This window comes from Branchiostoma floridae, chromosome 5 (assembly GCF_000003815.2).
Source record: "Branchiostoma floridae strain S238N-H82 chromosome 5, Bfl_VNyyK, whole genome shotgun sequence".
In the NCBI taxonomy this organism is placed as follows: Eukaryota; Metazoa; Chordata; class Leptocardii; order Amphioxiformes; family Branchiostomatidae; genus Branchiostoma; species Branchiostoma floridae.
The window spans coordinates 157,894-175,368 of record NC_049983.1 but is presented as its reverse complement, the minus strand read 5'-3'; the positions used below and the strand labels follow the sequence as shown (position 1 = coordinate 175,368).

General features: G+C 40.3%; 1 protein-coding gene across 1 annotated transcript in view; it reads left to right on the top strand.

Annotated features, from left to right (window-relative positions):
- Positions 1–17,475, top strand: part of LOC118415799 (voltage-dependent L-type calcium channel subunit alpha-1D-like) — a gene marked incomplete in the record, with an annotated part of 160,687 nt that overhangs the window by 122,762 nt on the left and 20,450 nt on the right. Inside the window, 10 exon segments of the mRNA XM_035820626.1 lie at positions 251–455; positions 1,152–1,310; positions 2,453–2,563; positions 2,833–2,916; positions 3,994–4,116; positions 5,601–5,666; positions 14,052–14,143; positions 15,522–15,678; positions 16,062–16,189; positions 17,134–17,230. Coding sequence (XP_035676519.1) covers positions 251–455; positions 1,152–1,310; positions 2,453–2,563; positions 2,833–2,916; positions 3,994–4,116; positions 5,601–5,666; positions 14,052–14,143; positions 15,522–15,678; positions 16,062–16,189; positions 17,134–17,230 — 1,222 coding nt within the window.

The following is a 17,475-nucleotide window of genomic DNA, read 5'->3' as shown; positions in this document are numbered from 1 at the left end:
CCATTTGAATAAAGTCAAAGTAAAAAGATCAAATATTAGGAAAGAAATGGAAAACAGTTACAGATCAGAATAAATGTGTCTGTTTGCCCTTTCTTCACCAACAGACATTCAAGACAAATACGGTAGAACATTGAGTATACACATCAAGATCTGTGTTCTGCTACATGTAGTAGACTAAGTACTTTTGGTCATTATGGGGAGGTCATCCCAAGCCAAGGCAGACTTACAAATCGCTTTTCTTCTCTTTCAGTCTTTTGTATGTGGCCATTGACTCCCGTGCGGAAGACATGGGCCCCATCTACAACTACCGGCCGGCCGTGGCCATCTTCTTCTTTGTGTACATCATTATCATTGCTTTCTTCATGGTCAACATCTTCGTTGGCTTTGTCATCGTGACTTTCCAGAACGAGGGAGAAAAAGAATACGGAGACGAATGCGAGTTAGACAAAAACCAGGTAGGAGATAAGGAATGAATGAGGAATGGATGGATGAATTAAATGACCTGTTACTAGATTTTTAGTGCAGTGTTTGAGAAACTGAAGAACAAGAACTTGTCAGGCACAATGAAAACCCATAACACTTTGATGAAAATATTATGGGGGTTTGCCCCAATGTGGGATGGCCAAAACTCACAGGCTACGAAACATTTAAAAACAAAAAATTATTTGTACATATTGAACTATACTCATGACTAATTCTTTTACTGTTTTGTTGTCTTACATGTCGCACATGTTGTTCCCGCAAGCTGTTCTGACAATTTAGTTTACAAAGCAAGCAAACCATTCTAGTTAAAAACAGTTGGCTTTAAAAGTTTAAGGTTTGCACAATGTAATAAGACCTTACGCATGGTAAATTAGTCATACACGTGTATATACAGACCCTGACCTCTCACTGCAAAATTGTTGTCGATGATATGATGTTAATATATACTCCATTTTTAGATGATATGTAAGTTGTCCTACACCATGTACATATAAATGTTCTTTTTTAATATGTATTGTTTATGTGTTTGTCAGCAGGGCTAGCCCTTTGTAATAGCCATAGGCTAGTTGGGCAGCCCTGGCTGTGTGTTCGTTGCAGCCAAACCAATAAAATAAATAAATAAATAAAAAGAAATTATTTTAATTTTGTCTTTGGTTTGCCCTCTACAGCGTCAGTGCATAGAGTTTGCGCTGAAAGCCAAGCCACTGCGGCGGTATGTGCCAAAGAACCCCATACAGTACAAGTTTTGGTACGTGGTGAACTCCCAGACGTTTGAGTACACCATGTTTATCCTCATCATGCTCAACACTGTCTCCTTAGCAATGAAGGTAAGTACAGCTAACTCCTTCACTTGAAAATGCCCAAAGATTTGCATCTGCCTAAACAAGAGACTTTCAAACAAACCTGTATGTTTTATGTTGAAAAATGTTCAGTGTTCAAAATTTGGTGTTACGTGTAAAATTTTCTATTTCTTAATGCTTGAAAATAGATGCTTACTTCATGGAAAAAGTAATAATAGGTATTCACTGTAAATGGCAATGGTGGTTTGTATGGTCTCAAATAGATATACATGTACATGTTTCTCTGACACTGTCAGCTAGAACTCTTGCTAATGCTACAGTCATATTATCACTGTTGCCTGTAGAAGGTGCAATCACAGCCAGGCTCTGAAACCACAAATTTGTCTTATTGTAATGCTGGGTCCTGGGTTAATTTTAACTGCAATCATGAAAAATCCAGGGTCCCTGCTGTGCCCCAAAATAGCTTTGTAACTGCAGGGTGTCCGACAGGGCCTGAAAACGAACAAAGACAGCCCGTAAGCTATCCGATTGAGCCCCTTTTTCCAATTGCGACTGTAGCGTTATGTTTGGTTATTGGAAGGTTAGCTTTCAGACTAACTTGGTGTAAAATATTTCTGGCTGTGTTGGAGGGCCTACATTTACTCGTACTTAATGACAATTAATATGTGCACTATTCATGTTGAGCTAACGTGTTCACTCGTTAATGCTGCCAGTTCCATGGACAACCTGATGAATATAGCGAAGCCATGGACTACCTGAACTATTTCTTCACCACTGTGTTTACTATTGAATCTATATTGAAAATTCTGGCATATAAACCTAAGGTAAGTAGTGGTTGAGAAATCAAGACCCTGCCATGGCACTATGGGTTGATCTATGGACATTTCTGACTATTTTTCAGCCTGTCAAAAAGAAATGACAAGTAATCCAAGCACTTAACCATGATTTCTCGGTTGCAGAGCCATTTTTAAGCTTCTGCTCTTTGGTTACTAACTTTGTATTTGTTCGGCTCCGGGGAAAAGTTTTACAAGTTTTGGATTTTATGTACCTTCAGGCCTTGTGGAAAGATGAGCAGCTAATTCCATAGATCAGTCCTCCATAGTTAAAGCATATCACGAACATTCAAACATTTAATTTCTTTGCCATTCTTTTTTTTTTGTCATCTGTAGCATTATGGCCAGTCAGAAACCTACGAATATGCGTTGGATTTCATGAACTTGATATTTACGGCATTGTTCACCCTTGAAGCCATGTTGAAGTTGATCGGATTTGGACCGAAGGTGGGTGGACGTGGTCACGCCATGTTTTTTTTTGTTTCAAGTTCTTGATTTTGTCCGTTTTAACGTTATTTTCACATTGCTGTTTGACCTAAAATGTTTTAGTTTATGTTTAATAAGATTATGTTACATGCATGCTGTCAGTATCTGTAAATCATTTTTCATTATCTGTTGTTGAAAGTTATGTTGTTATGTCTCCCTTCATAAGAAGATATGATTTTTTATTAAGTGTTTTCTGTTGAAACCTTTTGAATAATGTTTATATCTTTCAGTATTATTTCAAAGATGCGTGGAATACGTTCGATTTCCTCATCGTTGTGGGAAGTCTTGTTGATATCATTGTGTCTCAAATGAACGTAAGTATCCCCCCACCCCCCACCCACCTTCAGCTCTTGTGTGAAGGTACACCATCTTCTACAGTGTCCTATTCCTTTGTCCAACCTCAGGACATTACAAAACATTTCCAAAGCATGTTTTATTCTTTTGATAGAAATTCATACAACATATACACACAACTAAAGTTCATAGCTCTGGAAGCTTTCGAGATGCACTCTGTCCCTTTATCAACCCGGTTTTATTCTGTCAAACTTCCTTGAAAACAAATTCTAAACACATGCTATTCTATACAACGACTTCTAAAGAAGCACATCTTATCATGCTTTCCCTCCTTTTAAAAGATCTGCTTTTCGGATTGAACGTAAATATAAGACTCTACCTAGATGGAAGTAAACACTGTGTGAGATGGTTACCAGGCAAACTGCTTACCACGTCTTTGCCAATGTACTTACCGTGCTATCTATCCACCAATGCTTACTGGGAACGACAGAACTATTTTACCGATGCGTGGAACTCCTTTGACTTCATCATTGTTTTGGGCAGCATAGTTGATATCTTGGTGTCAGCCCTAAGTCAGGTAGATACATGTACATTACGTTTTGCTGTGTACCTGTGCTCGCAATTTCTCTGTGAATAAGTGTATCCTTTCCTAGCTTGTAATATCACTGTGTGGATGAAGAGAACTTGTTTCTTAAACTGGCTAGTTGAGTAAATGACTGTATTGCATGAAAAACTGTAACTTGATGAAAACTAGATAAGTCTTAAACTAATCAGGGATGTTACTTCTCCCGTGTACCTTTTTATGTAGAAAAAAATGATGCACTGAAAGTGATACATCTACACATCACCAATTCTGTTAATACAAAGTTTAAAATATGATTCAATCTATTCAACTGGATAAAATGCAGAAATTTCTTCACTCATCTTTGGTGTCACTAGAATGGGGAAGAGTGATGGATGTCACTCAGTGTGTTCAGAAGTAATCCCTGAATTTTATCCAGTTGTAGGGATTGATATGTCTTTAGAATATAGTTTACCCAGATGTCTCATCTTCATGGATTATTTTATGACCCTACATCTCCACTTTTCCCCGCTAGCCTGGAGCCGAGGTGCCCAGCATAAACTTCTTCCGACTTTTCCGAGTCATGAGGTTGATCAAACTGCTGAGCCGAGGCGAGGGAATCCGCACCCTGCTTTGGACCTTCATCAAGTCCTTCCAGGTCAGACTGACAGTTTTACCCTCCCATGCCAGGTCCTCTGGTTATTTATTTATTTATTGACAATGATACAGCTCATTACACGGATCTGCCTAGGCAGCTTTGGGCTGGTAGCGGCAGATCCACAGAGATACAGACGAACATACATCATCGGTCGACGTGATCGCACATGTTCGCACATGTTTACACACGATGGGGTTATACCGCCCCTTACGGGGTGACATACCCTTTCATATGCGCCAGGTCTCCCGTCCGGATGAATGATGTAAATCACCGTGAGCCAAAGCTAGGTACTCATTTTCACCTGACTATAGTGAGGAAAGCCGTGTAAAGTGCCTTTCCCAAGGGCACAAGATCGGTAACACGGCAGGCAGATTCGAACCCGCAACCTCTCGGTCACGGGGCGAACACGGTCCCACTGCGCTACGCGGTCCTCTGGTTGTAGATGTCAATGGAGATCCGATCCAAACCGAACCCTGCCTGTTGTTTGAGGGAAAGTTACTGGTCAATCATATAACTGTCTGCTCGGCATTGCATCCTTCATAGCAATACTCTGGTTATTTGAACTGAAAATTTTAAATCTGGTGACTACCTCCTTTCCTACCTCTCAAAATGACGTCCCTACAAACTTTATGAACTTGTATGTATTGTTAATGACTAGATTTATGTATACATTACTGTGTTAACTCTTATTTTCATGAAAAAAACACATTCAAAACTGTCATTAACTCCAGGTGCTGAAATGACATCCATTGAAATGCATGGTTTTTCTCCTTGGTGCTGAAAATTAGAGTATTCTGCAACAGTTGTATTAACAGATGAAAAACAACATTACCACTTAGTTTTCTTCCCCTTGATACATTATAAGCATTAATAACTATGAGTGTGAAAATTAGGTACAGGTACAGTCCAGGTTCAGAAGACCGGGTCCATGTCGGGACCTGAACCTGGACCTAATTGTCTGCAAAAACTTGTTACTCAAAACAATGGTCCATTTCACTAAAAATGAATTTGTTTGATGGAGTATCTGTCGTCTACTTTTTTATTTTCTTGTACTGGTAAGCCTCAAAACACTTGAACGCCTGCCGGTATAATCTGTTCATTTTCCAATTGGTCCAAAATCTGGTCCACTGATTCTTTTCAGGTCTGTTTTTTATGGACTGTTCCAATAAGAAAAAAACGGTTTTGTAATGGTACTGTTACCCACAGTTCAGTTCAGTTCATATTCATAAGAGGTGCCACTAATAATATCAGACCATGCATCTCTGTCTAGCATGGCGGTTAGCAGGTTGCGGTCCTTCAGTCCAACCTCACTCTCCAGTACATTCTTAAGTGTCAGGTTCGGTTCTATATTAGATGTATGTACTTGTTTTACTGAATTGTATATGCTGTTGTTTCATGCATGTTAGTATCATTGTGTGACACGGCAATAGTATTCATGACAAGATGGAATAAAAACAAAAAAATACTATTTTCTCTTTCTCCAGGCCTTGCCATATGTTGCCTTACTCATCCTTATGCTGTTCTTCATTTATGCTGTGGTTGGTATGCAGGTAAGTCAGTGCACAAGCATAACTTGAATGGGAAAGTTTTAAATCGACACTGACAGTTTTTAAGAAACTATAACTTAATGTTATCGCTTTGTTTCTCTTTTACAATAAATTACACTTTCAGTTTTCTCATGTTTCTACATTTCTGTGACCTATACTATGTTACAGTAGTTAACAATTACTTTCATAATCACAGTGATAGAACTTTGAATCTGTATGAAACCACTATATAGTACATCAATCATACTGATAGTATGGAAAATATTTGTCAATGAACTTTTTAAACTTCCCACATAACAAAATTTGAATGCTGGTTACACTTGACTTTGTAACAATTGACCAGATTAAGTCCATTACACCCCCTCTTTACATGTGGCATGTAGTAACATTTTTTAGAAACATGTTTATTAGTTTTACCAGCATTTGCTCTCCTTACATCTTTCTGGTTTTGAATTTTCAACTATTGTGCTAGTAACTTTATAGGATTTCCTAAAGAAAATGTGCGACGAGACTATTCTGTGGCTGCGGTGTGCTGTCTCTCTTTCTCTTCTCGTTCATCTCGTCTTGGAAACTCACGTCTCGGTAGTCCAAAGATAACTGTGTGCCCATCCAGACTAACAAGATTAACAACCTTCATCTCAGCACTCATCCTAAGACAGGATTAAGGAGCTATATATTAATCTGCAGCAGCAAAAATCTTTTTATCATACTGAAATGTTCTTTCGTGCTAATGGCATTGACTTGTTGAATCTTTGTAAACTTTTGTGAACTCTTCTACTCACAAAAGCAAGTGTTTGCACCAGGGCTGTCTCCAGCTTCAGATTTTTTCATTCCTTTCAATATTTGGAAGCATGTTGCTCATTTTTGTTCGTAGATCTGTCATTCCAGCTTTACGAAAATATATTTATCATCAGTTTCACATCATGAAGTTCAGATGTTTTCGATGGACGGGGTGAATTCTATTTTTCGTTCATTTTTCTGTTCCTTTCTTTCTTTGTTTGGAAGCATGTTGCTCATTTTTGCTCGTAGATCTGTCGTTCCAGCTTTACAAAAATGTATTTATCATCAGCTTCACATCATGAAGTTCAGATATTTTTGATGGATGGGGTGAATTTTATTTTCTGTTCATTTTTCCGTTTCTTCTATTGTGTAGGATCACGTGTTGCTCACTTTGGTTTGTAGATCTGTTGTTACACCTTGACGAAAATGTATTTATCATCAGTTTCACATCATGAAGTTCAGATATTTTTTACAGATGGGGTGAATTTTATTTTCCGTACCAACAAATGTTTCTATTCCGGGATGGAGGGAAGGGTCCTGAGACAGTCCTGTAAATCTTAATCATAAGAAGTACAGAAATAAGATAAATGATAAAATATATAATTTTTACCTGCTGTGGAGATGCTGTGAAGGTGCATGGACTAACTATGGAGATGTAGACTAGTGCAGTTCTTCCTGTCGATCTAGCTGTCTTGCTCTGTTCCAATATCTGTCCTCCCTCCATCTTCCCTGTCCTTCTAGTGCCTGTCTTTCCATCACTGTCTGTCACTGTTTAATACTAATTACCGTATACGCTAATCTCATGGACCAAAAATAAGGCCATGTCAATTTGATATGGATAACATCCTCAGGGAACCTCAAAACTGATGCAAGTGTGCAAATAAAAGTTTCGAAAAAAAAAAAAGTTACCTTCACCATGAAAGATGAATACAGACTATGGTATACAGAACAATAGATTCTTCATTTTTGTTCTTTTACATCTTTTTTTACCTTGGAGTTGACGCTGATATTCTATGACATTTCCCATATTATTGTTTCAATGCAGCATATATTCTGTAGCTTCATTTTGTAGCTGATTTGTACGATTTATGATTGAATTTTCTTTAATCAGCTGAAAATTTGTGCTAGTATGGATGTCATCCATATAATCAAGTCAATGTTGCCTTACTCAGGCATCTATATGTTAAAGTGTTATTGGCAGAGAAGTATTACCACACAGCTCACATTCCATTCATCGATTTAACACAAAAATTCAAATTTAAAAGACGGTTTAGTCAAATGATACATCAAAATGCACATTTTATAGTTCTTTAACATTAAAGCCCTGCACTTTTTGACATGATGACTGGCTTGTTCTTAGGCCTAACATACCTGGAAGTACTACAGTTAACAGTAACAATGAAAAAAGCTTTTGATGTTTCATATGCTTACATTATACCCAGTGTAAGAAAAGGGGATACATTCAACTGGTTCCGAAGTATGCTTGGTGTAAATAGACTATACATTGATCTTGCCATACGAATAAGCTTTTTTGATACACGTTGGGTCTATGTAATATCTTTTGGCTCATAATTTCAACCTTCATGCTTTCACAATGCTAAGTTTCAACATTAAGTGCAGAATGGGTGCTGTACCAAATTTGCATTACTTATAATAAATGTACCCTATTCCCATGTTTTCCTATACAGCGGCGATCGCGTTATAGTTAACACCCGTCAGCGTCAGTGACGCGTCAGAAATCGTCAGTGACGCGTCAGAAATCGTCAGTGACTGGTCAGAAACCGTCAGACATCGTCAGACGCCCGACAGAATTCGTCAGAGTCAAACGCTGACCAGTCAGCGTCAGCGTTAATGATATGTATGAGATGGGGTCAGGTTTCATGTTTATTTTGTACCCCGACAAGACAATAGCAATTTTGTCACCTCCTAGTGTGCGAGTTTTCGTTGCGATGTTGCGGCAGGTCGTTGACCCCCGAAATACGCAGCTTAGGTGGATATGCCACGCTTCTGGGAGGGGAAAGTTGTTAACTTAATAATTGCTCTTCTGAACAGCTTAAATACACACACAAACCTAAAAGGGGTTGGCAATGATTAGAGTATGAGTCATTCTTGTTGAAGATTAATTGCTAAAAAAAAAAAATTTAGTGTTGTCTTCTCGAGCCGACTGTGGCCATATTGTTTAAATTTATCACGTTGTTATTTGGGCTCTAACCGCTCGACCGATCTGAGACTGGGAGGGACTTATATACGGACTTTCAGTGCTTTAGCGACTCATTTGTTAGATCGTTATTTTCTACGGGTTTCATTTGATAAATGTAAGAAAATGGCATCGTGGTCAATAATGACACCGGGGAAATCGTCTGACACGGCCGGGTACAATCGACATTTTTGATCATGCGAAATTTCCAGGTACGGGTGAAGAAAAGCCGGCCTGAGAAACCAATTGTTATATTCTTTAGCAGATAAATGACAGATTTTATCGAGATCGATTCTTGTCTTGCACTTGTCGGCAAATACCGATATTTTTTGTATTGCTTCAAAAACTCACACATCGACGGGAAACACGTGTAGTTTCCAAATTCCCGAGCCGAAACAGTCCGTGCGATTAGAAAAACAGCTCACAAAACTGCGATCTACGTAGTAGCTAAGTGAATACTCGTATATGATTGTAACGCAGTTTGAAAAGCTAGCAATGATATCCGATGTTACAAAACTGTGTCAGCGTTTTTATGTATCCACGGAACAAAGAAAAATACGGCAAAATGTAAAGCACAGCGCATGCTAAAAAAGATGTTGGACCCGAACGTACCTTACGTGTAAACAAACATGAATGCTAGCGGTACAACTTCTCTGCGGGTTCAAACTGCGATTGATTAAGCCGAAGATTTAACTAAAATTTGTGCACTGTAACAAAAATAGCGAGAACCGTTTGGGATCTGAATGAAACTGAACTATAGATTATACGATTTGATACATCGGCTTCTGATCGCGCGCGAAACAGCAGCTCCGAGGACGGCCACTACAAATGTACACTCTCCCACGATGCGCGATCTTGATTGACAGATCGCGGTTGTTTGAAGATCGTGCCGCCCGCGCCGGACCGTCTGAAACTTTGCAGGACGCAAATTCAATCATTTTTGACAGCCAACCAGCAAAGAGGAAAACTGACAGCAAAAATAACTTGATACTTGTCTATCAATGAGGTTCTGTCGCCGGCGTTCGAAGAACCCCGAAACATGGCTCGCAAAAAATAAACGAAAGACTTGCAGTTCGAAATCTAATACCGGTAAGACCAAGGAGGTTACTTGGTAAGACGGAAAATTTGTGGCAACCAGGAACCGGGATAAATCTAAAAGAGGGAAGGGCCCATGCAGAAATAAATGTTTTGTCCATCAGACGTGCCCGTCGAAACATTGAATGAGCCAACTATCTCTTTCTGTCAAATTTATGCATGATCAACATATCCGATGCTTTATTTAGTACATTACTTGTGCTCGCAATTATGAGGGTAACGAATTTCTGTTTAGGCTCTGGAAACTACAAGGGCGTGTTTCCCGTCGGCGTGCGAGTTTTCGCAGGTGATTACAGGGGATTGTTGTAAACAAAACAAAACATTATCGTGTTTGGCGATAAGTGGAAGACAAGAATTGATCCGGTAAAATCTCTTGTAATCAATTAATGTTTTGAGTAGAGTTACTACTATATGGTTCCTCAAGGCGGTTTTATTAAATCCTTAGAATTTTTGAGTCCATGGCAAACGTGTACAATCATCATCATCTGTGTACAATACATTTTACCGCCATGGTAAAGATCACCGTAATTACGATAAGTTGATTATTAATTAGACATCATTAGCTACTTTTGTAGGCTAGGAATTTAGGTTTTCGTCCGCCGGCTTTTTCCTGGAAACACTGCTGCTCGTACCGTCAAGGGCGCAACTCAGCATGAAGACCTACCTGTTCCTGAAGGAGCTCTTGGGTCGGAACATCGCCATCGGACGTTCCTGCTCATCGGACAGTCGACCAGGGCATATTCCAACCATACGCCATGGCATATAATCAACCTTATGTGTTTTTGAATCTATTTATTAAGTGTGTTTTGTCTGATATCAGTTCAAAAGTTCTGTTGAATTTACTAACACTAGTTCTAGTTCTACTTTGTTTAACGGTAGCTAGGCTAGAAAAGTAGGATTCAGGTCACCATTCGCCGGCTTCCTTGGCACTTGTCGAGGTTGCAACTCAGCCAAGACCTACCTGTTCCTGGCGGAGCTCTCGGGACAGAACATCGCTGACGGGCAGTCGACCGACGAAACCATACTCCAGGGCATATATTCAACCTTATGTGTTTTTTAATCTATTTGTTGTGTTTTGTCTGCTGTTAGTTCAAAAGTTCTGTTGGATTAACTAACATTGGTTCTATTTCTAATATGGATAAAGGGATTCGGGTTTCCATCCGTTTAATAGCTTCCTTGGCACAATGATGATCGTTGAGAAATCTTACGTGTGTGCAACTTATGTACGCTTCATCATAACATATAACGTTTAAAACCTGGAAGGTAAGTTTATACCAGGTTTTCCATCATCATTCTGCTGCTATCCGATCGAAAATCATCTATTCCGAGTGTTGGAAATACGGTAAGTACATTGCTAAATGCGCTAGTGTATGAAGAAACCCAATGCCTTAAATCATCTCGAGTCGCTGTGGTACCACATACAAAATGTTTCAGTATAAACCACAACTGAATCTGTCTAACAAAGAGAGAGACGCTTTGTGTGGAACATAACGATGTGGGTTTACGATACATGTCGTTCAAAAATATTCAAAATATATTCATCGACACTAAATATCGCTATCAAGTAGAATAAACCAAGAAAAAAAATCAAACACGGCGGAAAAACATGCACCGTGCTGATTGTTCTTACAATAAATGAATGAAGACCTTTATTGCACATTTTTGCCACACCGGGCCGGCGGGCCCGGGCGGTACAGTACCGGCGGGCCCGTTCTTTGAGAATGCCGCCAAACCAAGGTCTTTGGTGAAACTCAAAGAAGCCGCGCCCCGGCCGCATGTGTCAATCAATTGAGCGGCGCGGTGGGAGGGTCCGGGTCAGACCCATTTTTGCTACAATTCTACCGGTATCTGAACATCTAATAAACATATTCACATGCACAAAACATCTATTGATTTTGATTACAACAATGCAGGCCTCATATTTTCACCCCAAACCCCAAAGATTGACAACATTTCCCACTTTCTAAACGCCACACAAAACTCTATCCTAAGCCGTGACGTCGTGATTACGACGTGTACACGCCGCCTGCGTGTGTCATACCGAGGAGAAAATTGTCTCACTATAGAATCTTTGGTTATAATTAATAGGAAGCGAGGACGAAGTAGCTCTAAAATAGCCCCACCATTCCATGTGTGTATTTGTCGAACGTTAATGGTGCAAAGATATTCCTATCAAAATTCGTAGGTTTTCCGCGTGCGTGCGAGCGGATGTTCCCGATCGCTGATCACAAATTCGGCGGCAAAATCTTCGATAAAAAAAACACCAAAACCTCTTCAAAGCGGATTATTTGACAGAGAACTCCTTTTTTCAGTGCTGTGCCGTTAAATTCTTTATATACACTGATATAAACATAGCCAAACACGTAGTTCCTGCAAGCTCGGCCTCGCGAGGAGCCGCCAATCCCTTCGTTTCCCGCCAACAGTTGTGCAAATCTTGCCTACAGTAGCCAATCAGAGACACGTATGTGCTACGTCACGTAATATTTACATACTGTTACGCAATGCTGGGCCCGTCGTCCGTAATGTAGCAGCTAAACATGGCAAAGTTTTCAGTTGAAGTTTACGCCGTATTTAACTTAAAAATACCGGGACTCGAACTTATATGATATTTTTACGTCTTGCACAATAATTATATAAAGGTAGCCCAGCCAAAAATGTATTTTTGTAGTCGATCATGGCCGGCAGCTCGCTTGTTTGATGGTTGTCTGCCGCTAGTTTCTGGCCGATGGGCGTGCTTTGCGTTGCCGAAAATAATATAACTGTTACATTGCCGCGTTCTTCGGGTTGACTTTTTGGATTGACCTTTATTTTATTAAAAGAAATAGGTATCCTGAGAATGTTTCCCCAACTCAGAACTTTTTTACTACACAATGTCGTGAACATGATGTTGACAATTTTGCTCCGATTTTTTGCAAACGTAGCGTTACACTACCTCCCGGCCGGCGCTCGCTGAGCAGAGTTTTATCGAGGAACGCTACTTTCGCTAAAATCTATTGCAACAACAATAATCAACAGGCAAATAAAGAGCTGATGAGCAAAATAAGTAATTGATAAAGTAAGAACAAACAACTCCACTCTTTAATAGCAAGCAGTACCAGAAGAAAATGTCTGTATAATTCGATCTACTGAAATGCAGGCAAGATCGCCGTCTCTTTCCGCTGTTCCGTTTTTGTATCGGCAAGTTACTGCGCAGCATGACGCAAATTAGTTCTCCTCCCACTAATCTGTGATGTTACCGCGGCCTGCATATGAATGGTTCGTCATTTGATAACGCTGACCAGTCAGAAATGCGGCAGTCTCCGTCAGTGACGCGTCAGAAAAATGCTGTGACGGAATAATGTCCGTCAGAAATCGTCAGTGACGCGTCAGAAATCGTCAGCGTCAGTAACGGGTGTTAACTATGGCGTGAACGCCGCTGTATGTTGATACTGACCATGTGAACCTGTTCAAGCCGCTTGATAACAATTGTTGTTGACGAGCAAAGCACAAAACATTCTGATCACAATAGGAAATGGTTGGATCGTAAAAGATGCTTGCTTGATATTTTTAAAAAGATTCATTTTGCAACAAAATTTGTTTTTCAAAATCAAGAACAATATGCAATAACTTGTCCCAGCTTCGAACCTTTTCTCTTTTGATATCAGTCATCATATTTGGACCAAACAGTTACCATTTCTTTAAATGAAAATGTTAGAAATGTAACAAGGTTCTGGACATTGCATTGGAACCAGAGTATATTTTTTATGATTATCATTATAAGAAATGTGCTTTTTCTTTAGACGAAATCAAACAAATGCATCTATTGTGATGCAGCCCATTTACTATTGTTGTCCGAATTGTTTGCTCAATTTTCAGAAAAGGTGAAAAATTGTGTTGTGGCTGCCATAGGACATGTTGCTGTACACTAAGTAGTGTTCTGAGACCTTTTTCATTGGAATTTTCTGTACAGTTAAATGTATCTAACTTTGTTTAGATATACTCAATCAACTCTCTCTATTGACTAACTGAAGAGAGGTTGTCAAATCCTGTGCACAGGATTCAGCGATGTTATTCTATTGGATATTTCTGATATCTAGTGACACAGATAGCCAGAAGATCAGTAGGAATCAAACAACAGAAACAAAAACAAAAAACGCAAAGTTGAGATATTGGCAAAGTTCTTACCAAAGGTCTCAGAACCCTATGTTGTATGCCAATAGATCTTTCATCTGCAAGCCACTCGCAATTTTTTATCCTTCTATGTTGTGTTGTTTTCTGTTGCATGACGATTCTCGAGGCTTAACCAGTGTCTGTCTGTGCCCCTCTGTGTCTGTCAGATGTTTGGGAAGATAGAGTTGAACGACGACACAGCCATCCACAGGAACAACAACTTCCAGACCTTCCCCCAGGCAGTGCTACTCCTATTCAGGTAGTAACCAGTACCGAACCAGATCAAACCAGATCAAACCGGATGTTTTCATGCCCTCTCACTTTGCAGATGTTTGGAGCGATAGACTTGAACAGTGGTGGAGCGATCCATCGTAACAACAACTTCCAGAGTTTTCCTCAAGCTGTGCTGGTACTCTTCAGGTCAGATGGTGTAGCACCTGGTTTCCTGTGCTTAGAACCCACAGGAACCTATCCAATATATCTATTGGCTCAACTGACATAACCAAATTTGACGGACAGGCCTACAGCCCTTGCCACTGGCTATCCTAACAGTTAGCCAGAATAGATAGGTTTTGGGCCCGACTACACTGGGGTGAATCCCAACACTTTTTGATACATGTACTTGGTCCTCAAAGCTTGGTTCTCCTATAATGTCCTATATTATTTTCCTAATTTTTTTAGTTCATCATTCTCTCAATTGAATTTTGTTGCTTCTACCAATCAAAAGCTTTCACCATTCCATCAGCTTGAAAGACAAGAGTTGACCTTTGTTGATTTGGACAACTAGAGGCATTTTCTAAGGACATTCCCGAGGGCATTCCTGAATTTTCTGACAGAAAGCATTTCCCTGGACACACCCTAGATTTCCCAACAATCCATCTAACAAAATTACGATGACAGAAAAAGAAAATAGACTTGGGAAATACAGACTGCTAAATGCAAAACTTTCAGCAATAAAGAATTCTTTTCAGAAAAAAAGTTTGTGTCGTGAAAATATCGTAAATGTTCTAACTGGACACTTCTGTTGAATCACCTATCGTTTTTTTTATGATTTTTCGGTGGTCTGAATTTATTCTCCACTTCAAGCAGAAAGTTGTTTGGTTGTTCCTTGTGGAAAACGTGGAAACCAGGTGCAGAAGACTTGCACCATGTGCTGTGCCTCTGCTTAGCTCAACATGGGAGAAACGACATCCGCTGCAACTGGAATAAAGTGGTTTTGCTGAAATTGTGTGTGGATAGACGTAGATTAAGAAATGTAGATGTAAGGTGTGACTATGATTGTAGTACTGTAGGGTCAAGACAATGTCATGGCCTCATAATGCTACCTCCCAGATTTCTCAATGTGTTTTTTGACTACCATGTGTGCAAGTATGAAGTGGTGCAACTCAAGAGTTGTAAGTACTTTGTGCAGTTTACCATCTAGTTGCTAAGCTCTAAGTATGTACACTGGTAGTTGCTCTAAACTTATCCCCATTGTATGAAAAGGCACATCCTTTTTCTGCAAATAGTCATTTGAAATAATGCACCAGCTCTGATGGATAAGAGTGACACACCACCCAAAGATTGGATGGTCCTCTGCTTTCGTGAAAAGATTTGCCGCTAACTTTTTTCTACCCTTTAACCTTTGCCCTCCGCAGGTCGGCCACTGGGGAGGCATGGCAGGAGATCATGATGTCGTGCACAGCGGGGTCGGGCGCCATGTGCGATCCCAACTCCGACAGCGCTGGGAATTTGTGTGGAAACAACTTCGCCTATCCCTACTTCCTTTCTTTCTACATGCTGTGTGCTTTCCTGGTAAGATGTCCCACCCAGTTTTCCACATTCTGAGAAATATATTTGGGAACTTCAAGACGTTTTCTGGTATAGATAAAGGAAAAGTCACAGCTCTTTGGGGCAGTGGGTTGTTATCCACTGTGTTGGGAGGCGGGGCCCTACCCTCTCTCTTTCTACTGCTTTTACCTTAACAACCAAGTTCATGTACATGTTCCTATTTGTACACCTGGGTTCAATGAGGAAAGATGTCTAAAGTGCCTTTCTCAAGCACACCACGTGTAGCCAGCAATGCCAGGAATCGAACCAGTAACCTCTTGATTTCCTGCGCGATAGCCTAGCCACTTTGACGCCATCCACTCTAGATACCGCTCTTTAAAGTCCCATCCCCACCTTCTGTGTTGCAGATTATCAACCTTTTTGTTGCTGTGATTATGGACAACTTTGACTACCTGACCAGGGACTGGTCCATCCTAGGCCCCCATCATCTGGACGAGTTTGTCCGGGTCTGGTCAGAGTACGACCCCGATGCAAAGTGAGTTCCCACAGTCTGGAAAAAGGATGGAAAAGAGTAACATGATCCTGTGAAATGTAGTTCTTAAGATGTTTTGACTTACCTCAATGACAACAGTGTACATGTATATACAGGCTTTTCATTTGACGTCATCTGCGCCATGTTGGATTACAGCGTACGTCTGGTAACCACATGAAGATGCTACTGTTGAATTAAATTACGCGCCAACATGGTCGTCGAATTATGATAAGTATAGCGTCAATGAAAAGCCTGTATAGTGTACAGACTGTAGAATACAAACATTTTTCAAGTTGTGTACACAGTACAGCAGTCAATGGTCCTACAGTACAATGTATGTCCAGACCAGATGCTGGCTGGACTACTAGAAGGAATTGCAGGTCCAAAATGTGTAGTTTTAAGAAATAACTTGAAGTAATTATTCAAGATGTATACGCTGTTAGAAAATGAGTGATAAAAAAGATTGAACGATGACATCCTTAACATGACATTTTGTGTTATATATTACACTGAATGACATTTACATTTGGGACTGACTGTGCAAACTATCACTGTGTATATATCTACAGGTACATGTAAATACTTTGTGTTCATGATTGACCTGAGTGAGGTTGGGCACAGTCACCAAAGCATCACTGAAACGTCGGAAATAAAGCAGCGATTGTGTAAAAAAAGAGTCTATTTCTTCAGTGACATACCAAGCTGATGAAACTATTCACGGAGTATGTCTTTGGCCCTGTTCATACTAAGCCTTACAAATCGCAAATCCCAGAAGTGGTTCGCGATTAAGCCGTCTTTGATGTGACTTTGACCGTTCATACTAGGTAACATGAATCTCGCTTTGACTTAGCGAGCTTAGTATGAACGGGGTCTTTTTTCCACACACAGGATGATTAGCTTTTCAGGAAGTCAAATTGTGACGTAGTTCTCTTATGTTATTCCCCCAGGGGCCGTATCAAGCATCTGGACGTGGTGACCCTCCTCAGGCGCATCTCCCCACCACTGGGTTTTGGCAAGCTGTGTCCACACCGTGTGGCTTGCAAGGTCAGTACCACCCTGGGTACCAGTGGTGCAACGTAACCACTCCACAACCCGCACCTGCATGTACCACTATCTGTGTGTCTGTTTAACAGCTGTTCATGTGTGCTACAATGTGGTATTCTCCTAGATTCCATTGCAGTCTTCAAACGGGGCTGGTTTTTATTGGGGGGGTGGGGGCGTTGGTTCGCGATTTTCAATGTTGGCTGGGTTCTCTTGTGCCGGGAAAGGGAGTTGCCGAGGAAGGGAGG